The sequence below is a fragment of the Cetorhinus maximus genome, chromosome 13 (assembly GCF_964194155.1).
Source record: "Cetorhinus maximus chromosome 13, sCetMax3.hap1.1, whole genome shotgun sequence".
NCBI classification, from domain to species: Eukaryota; Metazoa; Chordata; class Chondrichthyes; order Lamniformes; family Cetorhinidae; genus Cetorhinus; species Cetorhinus maximus.
In genome coordinates this window covers 12,941,493-12,967,602 of record NC_135891.1, presented here as the reverse complement: position 1 = coordinate 12,967,602, position 26,110 = coordinate 12,941,493, and the positions used below count along the sequence as shown (strand labels likewise).

The 26,110-nt window shown below is 44.9% G+C and overlaps 1 protein-coding gene across 4 annotated transcripts in view; it reads left to right on the top strand.

Annotated features, from left to right (window-relative positions):
- The window catches only part of plcg1 (phospholipase C, gamma 1), a 153,273-nt gene that overhangs the window by 57,551 nt on the left and 69,612 nt on the right, over positions 1–26,110 (top strand). For 3 of the 4 annotated variants that reach the window (XM_078554975.1, XM_078554974.1, XM_078554977.1), the window contains 6 exons: positions 7,995–8,042; positions 15,514–15,598; positions 17,069–17,152; positions 18,933–18,955; positions 20,952–21,024; positions 21,594–21,695. In XM_078554975.1, the coding sequence (XP_078411101.1) occupies positions 7,995–8,042; positions 15,514–15,598; positions 17,069–17,152; positions 18,933–18,955; positions 20,952–21,024; positions 21,594–21,695 (415 nt within the window). Of the gene's footprint in view, positions 1–7,994; positions 8,043–15,513; positions 15,637–17,068; positions 17,153–18,932; positions 18,956–20,951; positions 21,025–21,593; positions 21,696–26,110 lie in introns of those variants that run through there. The other variant, XM_078554976.1, reaches the window with a different exon arrangement.

Genomic DNA, 26,110 nt, shown 5'->3' with positions numbered 1-26,110 from the left:
GTTTAATTAAATACAATTAATGTACCATTAACAGTGAATGTCACTAAGCTGTCCTGTCACCTACAGGTGTTTGGTGTGGAAAATGGAAATTAATTACTACTTCAGTAGCATTTCTAGCACCTGTAATTCTCAAAATGAGTTGTAATGCAGCACCAGAGATAGTCTTGAGGTGAAGCGGAAGTGGTACTCAGACTCCGAAGCAGAACTGCTGTTGTTCTCTTTTGCCATTATTGCAAGACAGCTGCTTTGATATAAACATACGAACAAAGAGCAGGAAAAGGCCATTCAGCCCCTCGATCCTACTCTGCTATTTAATAAGATCATGGCTGATCTGATAGTAACCTGAAATCTGCATCCCACCTACCCCTGATAACCTATCACAACCCCCTTGCTTACCAAGAATCTATCCACCTCTGCCTTAAAAATATTCAAAGACTCTGCTTCCACTGCCTTTTCAGGACCCTCTGAGTAAAAAAAATTCACCTCATCTCTGTTTTAAATGGGCGACCCCTTTTTTTAAACAATGACCCTAGTTTTAGATTCTCCCATTCTCTCTACTTCTACCCTGTCAAGACCCTTCAGGATCTTGTATGTTTCAATCAAGTCTCCTCTTACTCTTCTAAACTCCAGCTGATACAAGCTTAGTCTATCCAACCTTTCCTCATAAGACAACCCACACATTCCAGGTATTAGTCTGGTAAACCTTCTCTGAACTGCTTCCAACGCATTTATGTCGTTCCTTAAATAAGGTGACCAATACTGTACACAGTACTCCAAATGTGGTCTCACTAGTGCCCTGTACAACTGAAGCATAACCTCCCTACTTTTGTATTCAATTCCCATCGCAATAAATGATAATATTCTATTAACTTTCCTAATTACCTGCTGTACTTGCATACTAGCCTTTTGTGATTCATGCACTAGGACACCCAGATCTCTCTGCACCTCAGAGCTCTGCAATCTCTCACCATTTAGATAATATGCTTTTCTTTTATTCTTCCTGCCAAAATGGACAATTTCACATTTTCCCATATTATACTTAATTTGCCAGATCTTTGCCCACTCACTTAACCTATCTCTATCTTTTTGTAGCCTCCTCATGTCCTCTTCACAACTTAATTTCCTACCTATCTTCGTGTCATCAGCAAATTTGACAACCATCCCTTAATCCTAGTCATTTATATAAATTGCAAACAGTTGAGATCCTAGCACTGATCCCTGTGGCACACCACTCGTTACATCTTGCCAACCTGAAAAAGACCTATTTATGCCTACTCTCTGCTTCCTGTTAGCCAGCCAATCTTCTATCTATGCCAATATGTTACCACCTATGCCATGAACTTTTATTTTCTGCAATAATCTTTGATGTGACACTTTATCAAATGCCTTCTGGAAATCTAAGTGCAGTACATCCACCAGTTCCCCTTTATCCACAGCACATGTGACTTCCTCAAAGAACTCCAATAAGTTGGTTAACCATGATTTCCCCTCTACGAAACCATGTTGACTCTACTCGATTACCTTGAGCTTATCCAAGTGTCCTGATATAGCTTCTTTAATAATAGCTTCTGTCTCCTTCCCTTTTTTAATAATAGAGTTACATTTGCTTTCTTCCAATCTAATGGGACCTTCCCTGAATCTAGGGAGTTTTGGAAAATTAAAACCAATGCATCAACTATCTCACTAGACACTTCTTTTAAGACGTTAGTGTGAAGCCCATCAGGACCCAGGCTGCTCCAACAATTTACTCAGTACCACTTCTCTGGTGGCTGTAATTTTCCTGACTTCCTTCCCCACTTCCATTTCCTGGTTTATAGCTGCTTCTGTGATGTTACTTATATCCTCCCAAAGTGAAAACTGATGCAAAATACCTGTTCAATTCATCTGCCATCTCCTTGTTTTCCATTATCAATTCTCCAGACTCACTTTGTATAGGACCAACACTCACTTTGTTAACTCTTTTCTTTTTTAAATACTTATAAAAACTCATACTGTTTTTAGATTTTTGGCTAGCTTTCTCTCTTACTCTAATTTTCCCCTCCTTATTAGTCTTTTAGCCATTCTTTGCTGTTCGCTATATTCTGTCCAATCTTCTGACCTGCCTCCTGTCTTTGCACAATTATATGCTTTTTCTTTAAGTTTGATACTGTCTTTAACCTTTCTAGTTACACAGATGGTCTGTCCATCCCTTGGACTTTTTCTTACTCTTTGGAATGTACCTATTCTGTGCATTCTGAAATATTCCCTTAAATATTAGCCACTGCATATCTATTGACCTATCCCTTAGCCTAATTTGCCAATTCACTTTAGCTAGCTCAGCTTTTATACCCTCATAATTGCACTTATTTAAGTTTAAAAACTTAGTCTCAGACCCTCCCTCAAACTGAATGTAAAATTCAGCCATACCATGTTCACTGCTACCTAGGGGCGCCTTTGCTACGGGATCATTAGTTACTCCCATCTCATTGCACATGGCACAATACCAGGTCTAGTATAGCCTGCTCTCTGATTGGCTCCAGAACATGCTGTTCTAAGAAACTATCCTGAAAACATTCAAATGTACTCCTCATCTAGGCTATCTTTGCCCATCTGACTTTTCCAGTCTATATATAAGTTAACATCTCCCTTGATTATCGCTCTGCCTTTCTGACAAGCTCCAGTTATTTCTTCCTTTACATTCCATCCTACCATGTGGTTACTGTTAGGGAGCCTGTACACCATTCTCACAAGTGACTTCTTCCCTTTACTATTTCTCATCTCTACCCAAATTGTTTCCAAATCCTGGTTCCCTGAACTTAGGTCATCCCTCTCTATTGTGCTAATACCATCATTAACTAACAGAGCCACCCTTCCACCTTTTTCCATGCTTCCTGTCCTTCCTAATATCCTGTACCCTTCAATATTCAGGTCCCAGTTCATGTCCTCCTGCAGCCATGTCTCTGTAATGGCTATCAAATCATAATTATTTATTTCTACGTGTGCTCTCAGTTCATCTGGTTTGTTTCGAATGCTACGTGCATTCAGGTACAGAGCTTTTAGCTTTGTCCTTTTATTCTTTTTATAGCTTCTAGCTTCATCTGTTGATTTACTGCTGTACTCTCTATCCCTTCCTGTCAAGATCTATTTTTCATTTCCTGTAATAATACCTGTTTCTTTTGTCTTGTCTCTGCTCTTTGATTTACCACATGTTCCCAAATTTGATCCCTTGGCCCAACTATTCACTTTAAAACCCTCTCTACTTCCCTAGTTATGCAGCTCGCAAGAACACTGGTCCCGACACAGTTCAGGTGTAGACCCTCCTGACGGTACAGATCGCACTTTCCCCAGTACTGGTGCCAGTGCCCCATGAACTGGAACCCACTTCTCCCACACCAGTCTTTGAGCCACACATTCATCTCCCTAATTTGACTTGTCCTATGCCAATTTGCACGTGGCTCAGGTAATAATCCAGACATTATGACCTTTGAGGTCTTGCTTCTTAATTGGGTGTCTAGGTCCTCATACTGACTATGCAGAACCTCCTCTTTCATCCTGTCTATCTTGTTGGTACCGACATGGACCACGATGACTGGGTCCTCCCCTCTCCCACTGCAAGTTCCTTTCCAGCCCCGAGCAGATGTCTCGCACCTTGGCAATGGTCAGGCAAGACAGCCATCTGGACTCACGCTCTTTGCTGCAGCGACCGGTGTCAATTCCCTACTACCACTACGTTCCTTTTTGCTTCCCCCACTTGGATGGTTTCCTGCAGCGTGGTGCCATGGCCAATTAGCTCATCCACCCTGCAGCCCCCACTCTCAACCAAACAATCTGAAAAAACCTCATACCTGTTGGGACAATTTGTAAAGGCTGAGGCTCCTGTGCTCCTGCCGTCTGAGTCCCCTTACCTGCCTCACTCGCAGTCACACGCTCCTGTCCCTGACCAAATCAGAAGGCCCTGTCCTAAGAGGTGTGACTGCCTCCTGGTACAAAGAATCCAGGTAACTTTCCCCCTCCCTGATGCATCGCAGTGTCTGTAGTTCAGCCCCCAGCTTATAAACTCTAAGCTGAAGCTGCTCAAACCTCAAACACTTACTGCAGACACGTTTGCCCTGGATCAAACTGGCATCCAGGAGCTCCCACATGCTGCAGCCTCACCTGCCCTGACATCCTTAGTGTGTACTAATTAACTATTTCATTATTTTATTCAATTATATATTTTACTTTTTTTATATATTTTATTAACCTTACCACCAGTTGCTAGACTATTCTGAACCTTAGCAATAGAGTAAACTTTAGTCACTTACCAGATACTCACCAGATAACTAGCTTCCTCTCCTGTAGCGGAGCACAACTACTTCCTGAAGGCTGAGAAAGTTAGAAAGCAGAAAGCAAAAGAGCACAGCTTTCCCTTCCTTCTCTGACTCCCTTAATTACCCAACCCCCAGCACTCTATCCTAAGTCACACTTCTTGCAGTAAACCTTACCTAAAGTCCCTCTTTCCCCCAGTGCACTGAATTCCCACTTTGAACCAAATTCCCAAATATAGTCACTCAGTCTCTGTCTCACTCGGGCCGAAGTCTCCCCCCCATTGATCGTGTGCCTCTTACTGATACGGCCAATGAGAGTCAAGGATCCTCTTTGTCAAGCGCAGGTGTTGGCAGCGCTGGGTTAGTAGTGGTTCCCCTTCCGAGATATGGGCAAGTACAGAGGTGAAAGGAGAAAAAGAAAGACTTGCATTTATATAGTGCCTTTCATGTCCCAAAGTGATGCCTGTTTCTGTGCTGCAAATTTTACATAATTTTGGAGTAGAGCCACTGTTAGAAGAAACATAAGCTGCTTTCCTTCATAACAGGTGAAAGTCTAGAAGAGATTGCAGTCTCTTCATTCCAACAGTATAAGTTGCCCCTGGGTAACACTACAAAATAAGTATGTTGCACTTTACCAAGCAAATAAGTTGTTGGGCTTGACTTAAACAAAATAATTCCGAACTGCACTGATGCATTTTCCTTCTTGGCCCTTGCATCTTTCTGATTAAAACACCAGACTGTCTTTGCAGCCCTGGCTGGATCTGACTGTTTATCTCTGTGTGTTTTATCTCTTGCTGAGCAAAACCAGAAAGGGAAGGCCTACCAGGCCTCCTCTGCCTGGAACCTGGGACCGGTGACTCCCCATCACAGGGAGTGCAAGCCATTCCTTAATTACCACTACAGACTCTGAAACTGATCATTACCCACACTCCTTGAGGAAACAACGCCTACGCATTAATACCCTACTTACCTATGTCTCCAGAAAATTAAAGCTTAGGACTGACAGAAACGCCAACCAACTACAAGCAAATTTAGTTTGTCGTGTGCCATCTCTTTGCCCCCACTCCCCAAAGGTGTGGGTGGACAATATTATTAACCTTCAAGAAGAGAACTGGGCGATGTGATTGCAGAGCCTTTGCTTGGAGTCAACTGGAGTTGCTGTTGGTACAAAGCTTTAATTTTCCAGAGATGATTGGTAATTAAGACATTAATGAGCTGGCCTTGATGATGTTACCCCAAGTACTGTGGATAACGAACAGTTTATGAGGAAGATAGTAATAGCTGACAAGAAGATGCGGACAGGCTGATGGAATGGACGGACACGTGGCAGATAAAGTTCAACACAGAAAAGTAGGAGGTGCTACATTTCGGTAAGAAGAATGAGGAGACACAATACAAGCAAAACGATGCATTTTTAAAGGGGGGCAAAAATAGAAAGATCTGGGGGTGCTTGCCAGAAATCTTTGAAGGTGGTAAAGTAAGGGTAACAAAGCGGTTAAAAAAATCGTATAGGACCCTGGGCTTTATAAACCAAAACATAGGGAAGAATTTTCCTGTGGCTTCAGGACCTCAAGGTCGGGACCAAATGGAGGTCTTGCCAGAAGGGAGACTGGCCGAGTAATAAGGTGGCCCCCCCACCTAATGGCCGCCTCTACGCTCATTGTACTGTTAAGGATGGCAGGCAGGCTTTCAATGCTGCCAGCGCAATCGGAGGGCCAGCAGTTCTGGGGCCTCAACAGCCCCACCTTGGGCAGGTTGGTGAATGCAGGTGGGGGGCCTCAACATGGACACACCCTTGGAGACCTTATTACTCAGCCAGTCTCCCTTCTGGCAATCGGGTCTCTATTTGGTCCCAAAGTTGAGGTCCTGAAGCCACGGGAAAATTCTTCCCTATTTTTTGGTTTATAAAGCCCAGGATTCTATACGATTTTTTTAACGGCTTTGTTAACCTTACTTTACCACCTTCAAAGATTTCTGGCAAGCACCCCCAGATCTCTCTATTTTTGCCCCCCTTTAAAAATGCACTGTTTTGCTTGTATTGTGTCTCCTCATTCTTCTTACCAAAATGTAGCACCTCCTACTTTGGACCAACAGCAACTCCGGTTGACTCCAATCAAAGCCCCTGCAATCACATCCCCCGGTTCTCTTCCTGAAGATTAATAATATTGTCCAGATGCAAATTTCAGAGGGACCCAAGCGGTGGGCCGCTCAGAGCGGAGGGGAAGCCTCTCCAGCAGACGCGATTGAGCCGCAGATATGGCCTTTCCTAACAATGGCCCCCAGCCTGTCTCGAGGGGGATGTCTCCATGCAGCAGGCAGCCTCCAAAAGTGAGGGGTGGGGGGGTGCACTCTGCTACTGGCAAAATGCCAGCGGTGCTGTTAAACCGCCCCCAACTGGACCTTCAAGTATGTAAATTGCTTGCCTGCCTCCATACAGCAGGCAGGCGATCTGCTTTCCAGGCCACCCCAGGAAGGGTCCCCCATGCTGGGAATGCATCAGGGAGCCTTTCCAACACAGTTTCCCCCCTATTTCCCCAGTCTACCACCCCCCCCACCCCGCCCCCAACCACCCCCACCACCGCCCACACACCACCACCACCACCCACCCGCCATCACAGGGCCAGAAATGAACCGCCCATAGATTGCAAAAACCAGGAGTTTACGCTAAACCTGTACAAGAAACACTAGTCAGGCCCCAGCTGGAGTATTGAGTCTAGTTCTGGGGCAGCACACTTTAGGAAGGATGTGAAGGCATTGGAGAGGGTGCAGAAGTAATTTATTAGAATTGTTCCAAGGATGAGGGATTACAGCCATGTGAATAGACTGGAGAAGCTGGGGTTGTTCTCCTTCAATCAGAGAAGGTGAAAAGAAGATTTCATAGAGATGTTTGAAACCATGAAGGGCTTTAGATCAGAGTGAATAAAGGCTGAAGGCCCAGATTTAAAGTGATTGGTAGCAAAGGCCAGAGGCGACGTGAGGAAGAACCTTTTTACACATCGAGTGGGTAGGATTTTGAATGCGCTTCCTAATAGGATAGAGATTTTCAAATAACCTTCAAAAAAGAATTGGATAAGTATATGAAAGCAAAAAAGGTTGCAGGGATATTCAGAAAGAGCAGAGAATTGGAACTAACTGGATTGCTCTTTGATAGAGCTAACACACACTCAATGGGCCACATGGCCTCCTTTTGTGCTGTGCTGTCCCTTGATTCTATCTGGGTCACCCTGTTGACCTATTTTCCGGTGTTGCTATTATTGTCAGATATGCCTGCGCTTTTGGGCTTAGTAGGGTTACTCAACTCCTCGGGTTCTTAAGCTGCTGAGAAGCGAGGTTTGTGAGATGTTTTCCACCCCATGTTTGTCAAAGCTTTACAGGATTTTGGGAGCACGCCAGTCCGTGGGTGTGAATTCCGATTTGCAGAATTTGGCAAATACCATTTGTTGAACAGAGTGACCGAAACACAGGAGTAGCCTGGGCCCCCCTAAAGCAAAAAGTCAGCACCTACAGACTTCCTTGGCATTGCATTGTGTCCACACAGCATAACTCAGGCTTTTGTCGGTGCGCTTGGTTCACTGTAAAGAGCAGTTTGCAACCTATTGGAGGAATTTATTCCGATTTGGTAAACGGTTTGTTGCTTGGAGCTTGAACCAGAAGAATGAGGAAGAATGTGGCTGATTGAATTCTATCTCTCTCTTTTTTTTGTTGTAGGTGGCTGAGGAAGCAATTCTACAACGTGGACCGGAATCGAGAAGATCGGTAATAGCAGCAGATAGTTTTGGAATGGGATATTCCTTTGCGATGGGGCTGGGATGTCAGGGGCAGGGCTGGAGGATTCTTTTTGCTGCTTTTCTGACCCCTCCCTTCCTCCTCCTCCTCCAGCCCTGGAATCTCACAGTACAGGCCAAATGCTTCTAGATAAATGTTTTAATGGTGCTGCTGGGTTTATAGACTCCCAATCTGAAGAATCATCCATCAGCTCATTCATTACTGTGCATTTTCTTGAACAACTTGAGGTGTTAAGGTATTTGAACAGCATAGCTTAGGAAATAGATCCATGTTATCTTTGTGTGTCTGTGGCTGGGATTTTCCAGCCCCAGCGTGGTGGGACCTACCACGGGAGTTGCGGCGGCCCAGCCAAAAGTCCATTGACTCTCAGCAGGACCGGACGATCCGGCCGTGTGTGTGTGTGTCTGTGTGTGTTCAAGTGCCTTTGTTTGTGTGTGTCTGCATGCATGCGTGTGTGTCTGCATGCATGCGTGTGTGTTCATGCATGTATGCATGTGTTCATGCACCTTTGTTTGTGTCTGTCTATCTGTGTGTGTGTCTGCATGTATGTCTATATGTATGTGTGTGTGTGTTCAAGTGCCTTTGTCTGGCTACCTTTGTGTATGTGTCTGTCTGTCTGTGTGTGTGTGTGTGTATGCGCGCACGTGTGTGTGTTCAAGTGCCTTTGTTTGTGTCTGTGTCTGTTTATCTGTGTGTGTGTGTGTGTCTGTACTTGTGTGTGTGTGTGTCTGTTTGTTTGTGTTTCTCTTTGTGTGTGAGTTTGTGTCTGTGTGTGCGTCCGTCCTTCCTTCCTTCCAGGTACTTTCTTGTCATTGCAAATCTCCCTCTGTAGTTTGCTGCTCTCCATCATATTGTAGTATACAATGTCTGATGATTACTGCAATTAGTGGCCCCATAGCCTATGAAATGGCTGGGCTAGGAATGTGCCATGAGTTTTATGAGCCCATTTCAGTGAAGTGTGTGTAGTTTACAGATCTGTGCCTTCCTATTGCACATGTACTTCCTGCCACTAATCCCAAGATAGTGATGCTGAATAATGGGTAAGTCATTTATCAGGATCTGGCAATTTCCCAGATTACATTTATCTGTTGATGCTGCTCTTGAGGGATTGTCTACCAGTTAGGGGTTTGGAGTTGTACCTATCCAAATCTAGATTAATGGAACAGCCAGTGATAAATTATGCAGTATAAACAGTAAGTGCTGGAATTACTCAGGAGGCCAGGCAGCATCTATGGGAAGTAAAGCAAGCATTAACATTTCAGGCCTGTGACCTTTCATCAGACAAATTATGCAGTGTCTACTGTATGTGGATAGTTTAAGGGATTGTAGAGTACAATGTACTCAGTGGAGGTAATTTCACTTTGTTCTATTTTCTTTTTTTAAAAAACTTTTTGCAAGCTGCATGAGGGTTCAGGGAATTAAAGTTTGGTACTGAGAGACACAAATCAATAAGGAGCAGGGTCAAAGTGTGCTTAGCTAGCTTGACTGTGGTGGTGATGTGTTACAGTTCGCTTAGGGAGTTCCAAGTTGCTGTTACAACATGCGCTTTTACATGTCGTAGTCTGGATCTATGGCTGGTGATGGTAGAGGCTGTAGTATAATGGGTTAATAGAATAATTATGGTAATGATTTAGTGATGCAGGTCATGATGTGATATGAACATCAGCAGTCACGTGCTAGCGATTCTGTAAGGCAGATGGAATAGCCTGTAATCGAGAGGCGTCCCTACTGAGCAGCTCATCATATATATAGTGTAAATAAACCAGTTTGAAGTAACCACCTAAGTCAGGCCACAGTTACTCCAGATAAGATAGGCCACGCAACCAGTATACAGAACATGGTGGCCATGGTGGTGACACCAATCTAACAAACAGTTGGCGCCATCGACTGAACACACACTGCCCGAAACTGGAAGAAAACCTGATTGAAGCGAGAATCAGCAAACATTCCTAAGAAGGAGGCAACTGGAAAGCAGGAACGATGTCAGTACCTGGTGAGCAGTCACTGCCCCTACCCTGCCTGTTCGAAAGTCTCGAGCCCGCAGAGAGGCCAAAAGTAGGAGTTATGGAAGAAACATTTCCTCAGATATTAAGCAGCATCAGGTCTTCAAGCTAGAGAGTGGCAGCATTCAGTTAGTTCTTTCCTTTATGCTGTAGGACCGGTCGCTGGCGATGCCCTTTTGAGACAGGGAGTAGAAGAGGCCTCCGCACAGTTCAAGACCCTCCTAAAAACTTTTGACAAGTATTTTGGGCCAAAACAAAACCTCGTGATTGAGTGGGCATGCTTTAATCAAAGATCCCAAAGACCAGGGGAATCAGTCGAATTATTTCATACCGACCTATATCGCCTCGCCAGTTCTTGCGGAAATGGTGCATTGAAGGATGAACTTATTTGTGACTGCAATGTTGTCAAAGTCCGTGATATAAAGCTCTTGGATTTTTTACAGACCTCACCCTTGATCAAGCAGTTCAGTACGCGAGGCAGGCCGACCTCAGAGTGATAAATCGGGCTATAATCCCTCTCAACACCGAGGCTGTAGATAACTCTGTTAGCTGGGTAGGCCCAAAAGCGGCCCCACCCACTCAAAAGCCCGCCAAAGCGGGCAAAAGGGCAGGAAACCCGACAGCAGCCATCTTCATGTGCTTACGCTGCGGCACAAAGAAACAACACAGGTGCCAAGATTGCCCTGCAGGGACGCAGAATGTTTCCAGTGTGGGAAACATAGAAACATAGAAAATAGGAGCAGGAGTAGGCCTGTCGGCCCTTTGAGCCTGCTCCACCATTCAATATGATCATGGCTGATCCTCTATCTCAACCCCATACCCCTTGATGCCTTTAGAGTCCACAGCTTTCTGGTGCCTCCACAACCTTCTGTGGTCGAGAATTCCACAGGTTCACCACCCTCTGAACGAAGAAGTTTCTCCTCATCTCAGTCCTAAATGGTCTACCCTGTTTCCTGAGACTGTGACCCCTTGTTCTAGACCCCCCCACCCCTCCCCCCAGCCAAAGGAAGCATCCTCCCTGCATCCAGCCTGTCCAGCCCTGTCAGAATTTTATATGTTTCAATGAGATCCCCTCTCTTTCTTCTGAACTCCAGTGTATACAGGCCTAGTCGGCCCAATCTCTCATACGAGAATCCTGCCATCCCAGGAATCAGTCTGGTGAACCTTTGCTGCACTCCCTCTATGGCAGGTATATCCTTTCTTAGGTAATGAGACCAAAACTGCACACAATACTCCAGGTGTGGTCTCACCAAGGCCCTGTATAGCTGCAGTAAGACATCCTTGCTCCTGTGCTCAAGTCCTCTCGCAATGAAGGCCAACATACCATTTGCCTTCCTAACTGCTTGCTGCACCTGCATGCTTGCTTTCAGTGATTGGTGTACAAGGGCACCCAGGTCCCTTTGTACATCAACATTTCCCAATCTATCACCATTTAAATAATACTCAGCCATTCTGTTTTTGCTACTGGACATTTCAAGTGCTTCTGTAAGTCCAACAATTTTAATAGAGGAAGAAGGCAACTGAGTATTTATGAAATGCAAACTATCCAAGAAATTGGAAATAACGACAGAGATGAAATTAGAGAGTCCCTAGGGGAACTAAATAGTCTTGATCAAGACTATTGGTCAGTTAAAGTGAAAGTTAAAGGCTTTGCCATTGACTTTAAAATTGACACTGGAGCTGCTGTTACAATATTAGCTGATCATCGGGACTGGCTCCAATCAATACCCCTTTATCCATCAGATATTAAATTGCAAGGTCCAGGTGGCACAAATCTTCCAATAAAATGTGGCCTAATTACCACGCTTCACCACAAGGGGCGACAGATTGTTGACTCCCTCTATGTTGTCTACAATCAGCAGCTATCCTTAATGGGTGGAGATCCGGTATACTACTGGGCATTCTGGAAAAAGTGGATGGCAACCTGACAACTGGATGCCTTTCATGGAGGAATTTCCAAAGTCAAGAGTTGAACCAGCGGATTTTCATCGTACAGGGGTTTATCCATTGAGCAGTGGTTCACTCTCCATCACAGAGACACCATCCACTAGATCCCGGGCGGAGATGGAGATTGTGGATCTCGTGGTTTTTTCTGAAGCTAGGCCGGAGGATGCAGATACAGAAGGCACTGTGGCAGACGCTGGCCATCCGCAAGAAGACCTCTCGGACCTGAGTTGGGCTCATTCCTGAAGAAGGTAATGAGAAAGAAGCTGTTATAGCACCGAGTGATCTGTTGGAAGATGAGGTCCTGTAGGTTGGTACGCCATTGGAATCTACAGCCAAAGCATCTGAAGTCACTGTTGTCGTTTTGGAGGAGTCAGCTGTGTTTGCTGTGGCACAGCAGCATTCAGACCTTTGTCCTACTGAACCCACCAATGCAATGCCTTGTACATCACTGGTTAACCATGAAGAGGTCATCCAGGGAGAACCAAATGCTTGATTCCATGGAAGAACACACTGCCAGAATGTGGGTACAGCCTATTAGCCTAGGTGAAAGTAAATTGATGCCCACACTTCAATCTCATTAGAAAATCTTCTCCCCACCAAAGCTGTCATTCAGCGCAGAAGCTGAGACCAACTCTTCGGAGATTCTATAGCTTCAGAATCTTGTCCAGGACTTTTGTCTTTATATCATCTTGGAGATTCATCCCATTCGTGAAAATGGTGTTGTCTTATCTTCTCGCCCTCACACAGTCTTTCCATTGCCCACACTGGAACAACCTCGCACAGAGGAAAGTGTGGCAATGTTACCACTACCTACAGACAGTGAACATAATTTCCAAAATAGGAAATCATCTCCTCTTCATTTCCCGCAATGCCTACAAGAATGTTGTCATTCTTCTCATCGTCCAAATTCGTTCAACTCTCAGATCTTCCATAACTTTTTCATCCTCTGCAGTGTGAACGATATGGCTGTCAAAATCTTTGTTTGAGTTGAAGACCCTTTGTCTTCTCACGTCTTTTCCCAGAGTGTGACAAGGTAGCAGAAGAGTCCTGAGCAAGTCCATGTTCTCCAGGGAACAGAGGAGCGCCCACATGTTTCCAAGCCATCTTCCCGGAGAGCTGAGAACACTGCAGGAGATTGAGTTCCTTATAGCAGTGATTTGGGGTGGGGGAAAAGTAGGAGTAGGAGCTGGATAGAATCTGTAACAGTTAAAGGAAGTTACAGAAGTGCAATGTTTAGTAATTTAAAAAATAGTTTAACATCATTAAAGAAGTTGAAGGTATACTTGGGAGGAGGTATAGTATAATGGGTTAATAGAATAGTTATAGTAATGAGTTAGTGATGTAGATCATGATTTGACAGTGACATCAGCAGTCATGCGCTAGAGAACCTGTCTGTACAGTCTGTACTCAGGAGAGATGTGCCTGCTGAGAAGCTTATCATGTATACACTGTACATAGTATAAATAAACCAGTTTGAAGTAACTACCTTAGTCAGACTACAGTTACTCAAGCTAAGATAGGCCACACAGCCAGTATAACAAAACAGAGGCTCCAACATCCTTTCCTTCACATGGCTGACCAGGAATCTCTCCCACTCTTACCGCCTGCTACTGGTACATTTTGGAAGGATTTGCAGATTGATACTCAACCTGCTTGGCCGCATGATGAACGCACCTTCCTTGGCCATCATGTCCTGGGATAAGACTTGAACCCAGAGCTTCTGGCTTAGCAGTAGGAACACTACCCACTACACCATGCAACCTCCATTTGACTGAAAGTGGTATTGTAATAGGCTCCCAGGTCACTTAGATAGGGATGGGGGATGAAATGGGTCTAGGCTATTGGTCCTGATCACTGCCCAACTGGAAAAGTGAGCGTGCACATGCAAATACTGTTAGAGAAAAGGATTTGCCCAAATTTGGTAGCCCCTTGATATCCCTAAACTCTTGCATGAAGTATTAACCAGTTGGTTGAGAAGCCACCCTGATCCCATCAATTATACGAACATACAAACAAGGAGCAGGAGTAGGCCATTTGGCCCCTCGAGCCTGCTCCGCCATTTAATAAGATCACTGCTGATCTGACAGTAATCTGAAATCTGCATACTGCCTACCCCGATAACCTTTCACCCCCTTGCTTATCAAGAATCTATCCACCTCTGCCTTAAAAATATTCAAAGTCTCTGCTTCCACCACCTTTTCAGGAAGAGAGTTCCAAAGATTCTCAACCCTCTGAGAGAAGAAAATTTCTCCTCCTCTGTCTTAAATGGACGACCCCTTATTTTTAAACAGTGACCCCCAGTTCTAGATTCTCCCACAAGAGGAAACATCCTCTCCACATCCACCCTGTCAAGACCCCTCAGGATCTTATATGTTTCAATCAAGTCGCCTCTTACTCTTCCAAACTCCAGCAGATACAAGCTTAGTCTGTCCAACCTTTCCTCATAAGACTACCTGCCCATTCCAGATATTAGTCTAGTAGACCTTCTCTGAACTGCTTCCAATGCATTTACATCCTTCTTTAAATAAGGTGACCAATACTGTACACAGTACTCCAGATGTGATCTCACTAGTGTTCTGTATGACTGAAGCATAACCCTCCTGTTTTTGTATTCAATTTCCCTCACAATAAATGATAACATTCTATTCGCTTTCCTAATTACTTGCTGTACCTGCATACTAACCTTTTGTGATTCATGCATAAGACACCCAGATCCCTCTACATCTCAGAGCCCTGCAATCTCTCACCATTTAGTTACTATTAACTAGGCTTCAGGAAATGAGCATGAATGAAACACTGTAGCCTCCTCAGACAAGTGTGAATGGGACTTTGGCATACACCATGTATAGTGTGTGAGTGTAGATGTATCTTCATTACGTGTATATTTGTAAGTTTTTGCATTCATCACCATGGTGGATGAGGGAGTCAAGTTTTCCCTGAGTAACTAAATTAAATAAAAATGTGGAAAACCTGAAGAGAACAGGACTCTGACTGCACCACCTGTTAGGCACTGAGCCAGCATGGGACATAATTATTTAATACAGAGTGTGCTTAAAATAAAGATGAGACTAAAAGTTACCAAGGAGCTTGATGTCAGGAATGAAGAATAAAAGATTCAAAAAAAAAAAGCTTCTAACCACTCTGCTCGGTTCTCTAACTGAGACCTCGGCACTCCTGTTTGCAGAATCTCAGCCAGGGTCACCAGCTGAGAACTCCAACTGGGCTAACTTTGCTTTCACTGTTTTTTTTTCCCTCTCTCTAAGGAAGTGCTTCACTCATCCAGACAACATGGCTGAGATTTAGCTCTCGATGGGTTAGGCTGTGTGATGCTGCATAGATATCACTTTAAGCGCAGTACGCCTGGTTCCCTGTCCTGGGTCATTTCATCAGGGGTTGGAGAAGTGATAACTCCACAGTAACGAACCACATTGCACATTACAAATCAAAATGCCTCAAGGACTTGGGTAACTGAGTATTTTTTCCTCTCCTAGGATCACCGTGAAGGACCTGAAGAGCATGCTGTCCCAAGTCAACTACCGGGTGCCCAACATGAAATTTCTGCGGGAAAAAATTACAGTAATTGAATTCTTTCTGAATTTAATTAATTTGTCAAGGCAAATATTACCTCACCGATTTATCCTGTTTCAAATTTTTTCCTATACTATAATGTTGCCATTCGGTGCACAGTAAGTGTGTGGACCAACCAGACCCCAATGTAGTCCATCCAAACTCTGTGCCACCCCAGACCAATCCAGTCCTACCAAAACATGCAAGGCAGCTTTAAAAGGAAATTTGCCTCTTATTTTTCATTATTTTCATCCTTTTACCCTATTGTATTTTTTTTCTCCAGTACTGCCACCTGCTCAGCTTCTGTGCCTGAGCTGCATCTCTTCCCACTGAGTTCGATTGAGATTCTGCTCAGACTCTGGGTCTAACCCAGCCTCTCTTCTGCTCACCTTTTGTTTGACTGACCCTCTTGTCAATGAACAAATCATCCATGTTACTAATCTGAACATTGCCAGCAAGGGCTGCCAGAAAATCTGTTTGCCATTCAGTGTCCCCATATAATGCTCTGCCATCCAGTGTGTCAATAGAATTTCTATACCCTCCAGTATCTCCTCCATTTGTTGTTGTGCTATCCAGTGTCTCCATTTCATACTGTACCAGTGTGTCTATATGATGTAGTACTACCCACTTTCCCTATACCATGCTGTACTATCCAGTATCTCCATTCCATAACATATCACCCAATGTGTCTATATGATGCTGTGCCAACACTGTCTCCGCATGATGCTGTACCAGCCAGTGTGTCCATATGATGCCATGCCATCCAGCGCCTGTGTACAATGCTGCATCCTCCAGTGTGTCCATATGATGCTAAGCCACCCACTATCCCCATGGCATGCCGTACCAGTCACTGTATTTCTATAATGTTATACCATCCTATACCCTCAGTGCCTCCATACAGTGTTGTACTATCCAGTGTCTCCAACCTGTACTGTACCACCCAGTGTGTCCATATGATGCTGCACCACCCACTATCCCTATACCGTGCTATACCACTCAGTGTCTCTATATGATGCTGTATGGCTCAGTGTCTTGGACCTGATGCTGGATATCTCAGTTCCTGATGTGACCCTGTGCTGGTTGATTCTGCCTCTGAAGTCCAGTATCTAATATATGATCCTGCATCATTTGGAGTCTCCATGGAGATCCTGCATTGGCCTGCACCTTGGGTATGATCCTGTATCAACCACTGTCTTCAATGTGACATTGAAGCAGCTAGTGTATCTCAGTGCGTTACTTGTGACATAGGACCAGCTGCCCATTAGTTGTGACATTATACTGGCCACTCACTTCTAGGAACACCTACTTTAGTTCTATAACGTGATTGGAAGAAGACAGGTCCCAGACAGAGAGGCTTCCCCTCTCCCATTCTCCAGAATGAGTGGTGTTACCAGTAAGATCAAATCATATTTCGTGCCGGGAATAAGATGGCTACTGACCTAACTTGGGTCCCCTGGTTGCTTCCTTTAATGCCCTCAGGACTTGGAGTTGCGGAGTGGAGATGTCACTTACTGCCAGTTTGCTCAGCTCTACCGAAGCCTGATGTACGACGCTCAGAAACACGTAAGTGCCAAATGTGATGATGGGATTTTTAAGATATAAAGAACTTTCATGTGTGCAGTGCGTCTCCAAAGTGCTTTTGAAGAACAGTCAGTGTTGTTTCATAGACTGCTACAGCAGTCAGTTCACGCACAGCAAATTTCTCCATTAAGCTGAATGATTGGTTAATTGCTTTCATTGGTGGTGGTTGAAGGATAAGTGTTAAGCAGGAGATGGGGAGAATTTCCCTACTCTTTGAATAATGCCGTAGGATCTTTTACACCCATTTGAACAGGTTTAACTTCTGAAAGATGGCACCTCTATTGATGTAGCAATGTCATCTGACTTCTGCACTGAATTATCAGCCAATAGCATGTGCTCACGTCCTTTGATGAGGCATGAACCCGTGACCTTCGAACTTAGAGCTGGAACCACCTTGAGATTATGTTCTTCCTTCAGTAACTCAATGGTGAAAGCACCAGCTGGTGTGGTACTCAGGAGAAAGGTCCCAGAATTGATCATTGATCTGCATTGAGTTAGCTGATTTCAGTGCAAGATTGGTGTGGTCTAAGCTGAGGGAGAGCTGCACTGTCTGAGGTGCTGCTTTTCAGTTGACACATGAAACCAAGGTTCCAACTCTTCCTTTAAGTAGACTTGAAAGATTGCACAGAAAGATTCCGAATGAGTACGGGAGAGTTCTTCCTGCTGTCCCAAAAAAGACTTTTCCGCCAACCGACATCGCTAAAACTGTTTATAGGATAGGGTCGGGACCCCCGATGTTGGGATAATTTCCAGGTCCTGACCCCACACTGCACCAACGTCATGTGCAAAACCGTGATTTTTGAATGAATGGCCAGAGGGCGCACTCGCCGTATAATTAACAACAGCAGGTGAGGAGGGGAGGGGCTCAGGGAGCTGGGGGACCAATAGGATGGAAGCGTCTTCTCTGCACCTTTTACAAAGGTTTAAAATGGCCACAGGTGCCGAAACCACCATTGGTGCAGCAGGAACCCCTTCAGAGGGCAGCCTGTTATTGCAGCTATGGCCACCTAGGCATGGCGGCTGCGGGGAGAAGGCCTCAAATTGATCCTGGAGAGCTAGTTAAACCACCCCCCCCAAATCCTGGGCCTGCCACCAGAAGGCAGCCTGCAGGCGTTTGTCAGAGCCCAGAACTCTGCAGTGGGGCCCCCTCTGATCGTTGGCCTTAGTAGGCCTTTCAGTTATGCTAAGGAGCTACTGCTGCTTGGGGATGGGTAGCTTTCACCTTGCCTTTGACCTGCCTCCTTAAGAATGGCCCAGAAGCGGGAAGGAGCCAGCAAACTGGCACACGGGCCGGCGCCAGGAAATTCCAGGCCTTCCCACCTCCAAGCGGGCTTACAAAACCCGACCCATCCGGTCACTTACCTCATTGCTGGCGATGGGAGCTTGCTGTGCATAAATTGGCCGTCGCATTTTCTACATCATAACAAGGGCGACACTTCAAAGAAATTTCTTTACAGCCCATCCTGAGATCATGAAGGATGCAAAGTAAATCCAGGACAGGGAGAGAGAAAAAATTGTAATAAAATTCCTGCTAAATTGGCTACGTTGCTGTGCTGGGATTAAGCTCCTGTTGTGGTTTCCACTAATGGGTCAGGGATGGAACAGAAGAGGAATTCCTCACAAGAGGGCCATTAATAATCAGTGCCCTTGATGCAGTATGCAGACTACTGTTTCACATTATGTGGGGAAGAGAGATTTTTTTTTTTTTATATTTATGTAAGAAGCATCTGTTTCTCATTCTGTTTTATTTCTCCCTCTCCAGATGGAGGTGCGCTTTCTTCAGAGGTAAGTGGATAAAATCACTTGAAAAGGGTTTGGAGAATGTGATGTGGGAGACACTTAGTGTCTTCCGGGTCATCAGATACTTGACTTATTAGCAGCTGATCCTGTGTACAGTCCCCTTCACTTATAGCGAGGGTGTTGGTCCCAGTGATTTGCACTCTGTAGGCAGTAAAATAAAAACCCTTAGTCTGTCTAAAATTTTAAGAGGTATTTCCTTACTGTACCTGCATCTGATCTAGGTACCTTGTTTTGCCGGCCCACAAATTTAAAGGGTGTAGCTCTAAAGGAAGGAAGCAGCTTACAGCAATAAGACCATAAGACCAGACTGCGAACTGTTAGACTGAAACAGGCTGACCATCGAGCGCTGTCTAGCCTCCTACAGTTCCTATAGGAGATCTCACTTCATGAATCAAGACATCCACTGCTGATGATTGGCGCTGTGCCATTCTCACAGGCCTTCGACAGAATGGCAAATAAAGCCAGGTACAAACAGTGGCCCTGCAGTGATGAGGCACTCAGCTCCTCGGGTGAATAGCTAACCGCACTTAACTGCACCCTAATGAGAGGCAAGAAGCTTAATGATGGCTCTGAAATAGCCAGGGTTCCTTACGTGGTTAAAAACAACGTCCTTGTAATTGGCTTCAGCGGAAATGGCAAATGGCTAGTGCTATTATCCTGATACGACACAGTGGGGATTGTGTAAACTAACGTATTGTACAATGGTCGCCCTTGTTGCTCTATGGATTGATGGTGCCACCTTCAGAAGTTCAGACATGGAGTCTCCAGGAGTTACCCAATGGTGTGTTAATATTTCATGATATGTGGTGAAATATTGGCCTTGGAGAAAAGCTGGGAAATTCTTACTGATACAAGAAAGTATCTCCTACATGGAAAATCTTTGCTATTGTTTCCAAAGACAGTAAGTTCCCCCTGAGCTGTGCCAGGGCAAAGAGCTATTTCTCGGACATTGGGGTCTCAAATTTGGCAATCGTATCTTGATGCTGCTCTTGACGATTTTTCCCTGTTGTAAATGGATTGTCAATTTGTCCCACCTCCTGTATTTACTTTCAGCATGCCCATCTTAGCGTGTGAATTCCCAGGTCCTTCCGTTCCTGCACTGGCCCCCTTTAAAATTGTTCTTTTTAATTGGTATTGCCTCTTCCTTCCAAACTGCACCGCCTCAACAACAACAACTTACATTTATATAGTGCCTTTAACATAATATTGTGTCACAAGACGCTTCACAGGAGCATTAAAAACAAAATACGACACCGAGCCACATAAAGAAATATTAGGTCAGGTGACCAAAGTTTGGTCAAAGAGGCAGGTTTTAAGGAGGGAAATGAGGTGGAAAGGTGTAGGGAGGGAATTCCAGAGCTTGGGGCCTAGGCAACTGAAGACATGACTACCAGTGGTGGAGCAATTATAATTGGGAATGCTGAAGAGGCCAAAATTAGATGAGTGCAGATTTCTGAGAGGCTGGAGGAAATTACAGAGGCGATGCAAGGGTTTGGAAACGAGGATGAGAATTTCAAAATCAAGGTGTTGCTTGACTAGGAGCCAATGTATTCAGCGTGCACAGGGGTGATAGGGGAATGGGATGTGGTACGAATTAAGACATGGGCAGCAGAGTCTTAGATGACCTCATGTTTACAGAGGGTGTCATGTTTACCAGCCAGGAGTGTGTTAGAATAGTCAAGACTAGGGGTTACAAAGGAATTAATGCCAAGCTGCATCACCTTCATGCATTAGTTTGCCCAGTGCATCTCCCTCAGTGCCAAACTTCACTTCAGCACCATGCTGTTCTGTTCAAACGTCTGTAAATAATTGCAAAGTAGCACTGCTCTGACCCACTCTTATGCTTTGCAATCTTTCTTACTTAAATGAGACAAACAGGAATGTTCCTATAAACCCTCTCTCAGAGTGATTTGTCAGCTGCTTCTCGCTTAACCCAGGTGACCTATCCTGGGCTATGACTTGTGATCTTTTTATTCCACAGGAGCTGTGAGAGGCCTGAACTCAGCCAAGTCTCACTGCAAGATTTTCAGCAATTTCTTTTGGAGCATCAGAAGGTAAGTTCTCTCAAATAAACCAGCCGTGCATTATCTAGTCAGTGCCTGTCATCACCAGAGTTAAAGATTCAACCGGAGGGTATTTCCAGGTAGCATTAAACCACTTTGTCACCTTTAAGCAAGTTGTTCTCCTGAGCAGGAGGGGTAACTGGCAGTGTACATTTTACGACAAGGATATGATTAAGTGACCAAGGTGGTGGGGGGAAGAGTGGGGAGGGCAGCTGATTGGTAAGTATTTGCCGCTAACATATCGGAATAGCATTTCCGCTGTTTGAACTCTGTGCACAGAATTAGTAATGCCAACCGAGTGAACTAGTATATAGGAGTGAAGTGTCTCCCATAAGTTTGTAGGAAAATCAGTCACAGCGCTCGCTACCCACTGTCATATTTCAGAATGGTTTACAAAGCCTTTGATTCTGCCTTAATGATCACAGTGGGCTTTTTGACTGAATATTGAGTAACGTGCGATTTACAAGAAGGTACATCATTCATGAACAGTGCTGACATTCTATAATTGATGTCTAGGAGTTGTCCTTTGGTGGTACAGAACTCTCTTTTTTTCTGTCTAGGAATTGTGGGCGACAGATATCCATCAGGTCCGAGAGTTTATGTTCAATTACCTCCGAGACCCACTCCGGGAGATCGAGGATCCATTTTTCTACCTTGATGAGGTAAGATTGCCTCCAACTGTGAAGCGCATCCTATTATTTGTGGGCTTCAGTTACTCAGCTGCGGCACTATGTAGCAATGAGGCACAGGGCTGCTGTAAGTAGGAAGAAAATTAAAAAGTGAAAGACTTGCATTTGTACAGCACCTTTCATGACTTAGAACATCCCAAAGCATTTTGCAGCTAACAAAGTACTATTTGAAGTGTGGTCACCATTGTAATGTGGGAAACGCAGCAGGACAGCTTAGCGCTCAGCAACTCCCACCAACAACAACGTGATGACGACCAGATAACCCAATTTTATGATGGTCAGTGAGGGATTAATTTTGGCTAGAACATCGGGGATAACTCTCCTGCTTTTCTTTGAAAGAGTGCCATATGGGATCTTTTCGTACACCTGAGGTAGACGGGGCCTCAGTTTACCATTGCAACCAAAGGACAGTTTCTCTGGCAGTGCATCACAAGACTGTCATCTGTTTTGATTTTTGTGCTCAAGTCCTGGAGTGGGGTTTGGACCTACAGCCTTCACACTCAAAGGCAAGAGCACTACCAACTGAACCACCACACTAAAAGTAATGATGAAGGAGTAGCGGACCGATAGTTGAGAGTTTGTGGAGGGAAAGCTTGAGCAGTTTGTGTCATCAATGGAGGATTTACTAAAAACGAGCAAGGCTTAATAATGTGCCCTTCTGACAGGTCAAAATGCCATGCAGATCAAGAGTGGCTTCACGTTGATTTCCAGTCTCTGCTGAGCTGGCCAAACTTAGCATCAATGGTATTTGAGGAGCTATACCTGGCCTTACTGCCAGTGGGTTAGGTGCCCCAGAAAGAGCTGCTACCTTTACAAGAAGAGGCTTTACAAAAAATTGATAAGCACTGGTCTGTACATTGGCAAAAGGTAGTGCCATTTTATGGAAGCAGTGGGCTTATATTTTCAATCATAGTGGAGTAGAAACCATGTAATTTCCTAAAGAAAACAGGAGCCCAGTTCAACTAGCCTCAGCTGAGTTCTCTGTATTCCAGGCACTAGTGTCCCTGCTATCTCAAGAACAGTGATTCTTAAACTGTCTAAGGAACAACATCATCCAAACCCATTACCACTACCATCTAGAAGGACAAGGGCAGCAGATAGATGGGAACGCCACCACCTGGAGGTTCCCCTCCAAGTCACTCACCATCCTGACTTGGAAATATATCGCCGTTCCTTCACTCTCACTGGGCCAAAATCCTGGAACTCCCCTCCTAACAGCACTGTGGATGTACCTACACCACATGGATTGCAGCGGTTCAAGAAGGCAGCTCACCACGACCTTCTCAAGGTCAATTAAGGATGGACAACAAATGCTGGCCTAACCAGCGATGCCCACATCCCATAAATGAATAAAAAAAACCTCCTTTGGCAGAAGGATCCTTTTTCAATTGACTTCGTATTCACAGATCCCCATCTATAATAATATGAAAGTGCAACATGTAAAGAGTGTTGAAATAATGCTTTTAAGAAAACAGGCATTTGCTTACAGATATAGCGATCTTTGTGCCACTTCATGCACAATTCCCCTCCTAGGTGAGACACCCTGTACTCCACATGTGGCGACAGCATTCTGCTCCTGCCTCCCAGCTTGCACCAAGCCAGTTTCTGCTTGCGCATGTCGCCTACTTGTAAAGCTGGTTATGCTCGATAAACCCCCTGGTGAGTCTCCACGGGGCCCCAGTTTGCAAACCACTAACCTAAAGCACATTGCTCAGTCGCCACACCCGAGTTATACTGCTGGTTGCAGTTTGTACTGAGTGACAGCAGAGCTCCATATCCCTGTGCTTGGGGGACAAGTGCAAAGCTAAACACTCCATGAGATTAATTTATGTCCTGGAAGTGGACAAAGAGTCCCATGTAAAGTTCTAATGTCCCCCACCATCCATTCCTCCCCCCCCCCCCACCCCACCACCACCAACTGCCAAAGAACTACTTCTAAAATGTGACTTTGGAATATAGGAATAGGAACGGACCATTCGGCCCCTTAAGCCTGTTCCCCTCATTTAAATAGATTGTGGCTGATCTGTACCTGAACTCCATTTACCTACCTGGGCTCCATAACCCCGATACCTTTACCCCATTCCAATTTTGCAATTTCCAGTTGATCCAGTATCCGCAACACCTGGGGGAGAGAGTTCCAGATCACCACCACATTCTGCATTGGATTGCAAAAATATTTCACAAAGTACAAAGTTCAATTATTGTACATTAACATAGTGGTTATGTTACTGGGCTATTAATCCAGGTGCCTGGACTGATGATCTAGAGACACAAGTTCAAATCCCACCTTGGCAACTAGGAAATTCAAATTCAATTAGATAAATCTGGAATAAAAGCTAGTATCAGTAATAGTGACCACGATTGTTGTAGAAACCCAGCAGGGGTTTACTAATATCCTTCAGAGAAGGAAGTCTGCTGTCTTTACCTGGTCTGACCTCATTATGTACACTTGGTTGAGAGTCCAGACATCTATTAGAATAGCAGAACACTGACACCCAGAGGAAACCTTGTTTGATTGACAGCTCATGCTCTCCGATCTCTGCCATCAATTTCACAATGTTGACATAAATCAAGTGGTTTGAAGCGTTTGCGGTTTGTGGGTTTTGAAACTGCAGAGGGCATGGATCATTGCACTATTATTAGCTTGCCATTCAGACCTTGTTTCATAGGAGAAAGTGATCAATGGATTACATATTTTCAAAGTTTTTTTTTTATACATCCCACTTTACACTGTGGTGTTCATTGGTTCTAGAAAGTGTACAGTGGGTCAATGGGCATGGAAGTTCCAGAGCCTGGCAAAGGGGGCAATGACTCTGAGCTGAAGCTCCTCAAGGCGCAGACCCTTACTACAGATGTGTTTGCCCTGAGAAAGAAAACTTCCAAGGGGAGAACCCACCGTCTGTGGTTAACTGAAAAAGTTAAAGACAGTATCAAACTTAAAGAAAAAGCATGTAATTGCGCAAAGATGAGTGGCAGGCCAGATGATTGGGCAGAATATAAAGAACAACTAAGAATGATAAAAAGATTGATAAGCACCATCCAATGTAAAGAGGATGGTTCCTCTTGTGGGAGAATCTAGAACTAGGGGGTCATGGTTTAAAAATAAGGGGTGGCTCATTTAAGACAGAGATGAGGAGAAATTTTTTTCTCTTGAGGGCTGAGAGTCTTTGGAACTCTCTTCCTCAAATGGCAGTGGAAGCAGAGTCTTGGAATATTTTTAAGGCAGAGCTAGATAGATCAAGGGTGTGAAAGGTTATCGGGGGTTGGAGGGAGGTTACGATCAAATCAGCCACGATCTTATTGAATGGCAGAGCAGGCTTGAAGGGCCAAGTGGCCGACTCCTGCTCCTAGTTCTTTCGTTCGTATGAGGGGACATAGGGATTGGGTGGAAGGGCAGAGCCTGGCATAAGGGGCACGAGAGGCCTGAGGGTACGAGCGGAAGGGCAGAGCTTGGGTTAGGGAGTATGAGAGGGCATAGAGCAGGTGACCTGACATAGGGGGTATGAGGGGGATCCTTTTAACTTGCCTTTCATGCAGACTAGGTTTCACGACTCCTCTGAGGTGCCGTGAAACACCTTTAAAATCCTGGCCGACTCTATGAAAATTGTGGAGCAGTAGGAGATTCCTATCTCTGCAATGGAGCCGGCCAGGTCAGGAGGATTGACAGGAAGCAGCCTGCACCCTTGAAAGGCACTCCCGAGAATCGCATAGCCCAGAAATAGGGGTTTTTAAAATTTCATTCACTGGCCAACATTTCATGCCCATCCCCAGTTGCTCTTAAGGTGATGCTGAGCTGCCTTCTTGAACCACTACAGTCCATGTGGTGTAGATACACCCACTGTGCTGTTAGGAAGGGAGTTCCAGGATCTTGACCCAGCGTTAGTGAAGGAATGGCGATATATTTCCAAGTCAGGATGGTGAGTGACTTGGAGGGGAACTTCCAGGTGGTGGTATTCCCATCTGTCTGCTGCCCTTGTCCTTCTAGATGGTAGTGGTTGTGGGTTTGGAAAGTGGTGTCTAAGGAGCCTTGGTGAATTCCTGCAGTGTATCTTGTAGATGGTACACACTGCGGCTACTGTGCATCGGTGGTGGAGGGAGTGAATGTTTGTGGATGTGGTGCCAATCAAGCGGGCTGCTTTGTCCTGGATGGTGTCAAGCTTCTTGAGTGTTGTGGGAGCTGCACTCATCCAGGCAAGTGGAGAGTATTCCATCACACTCCTGACTTATACCTTGTAGATGGTGGACAGGCTTCGGGGAGTCAGGAGGTGAATTACTTGTCGCAGGATTCCTAGCCTCTGACCTGCTCTGGTAACCACAGTATTTATATGGCTAGTCCAGTTCAGTTTCTGGTCAATGGTAACCCCCAGGATATTGATAGTGGAGGATTC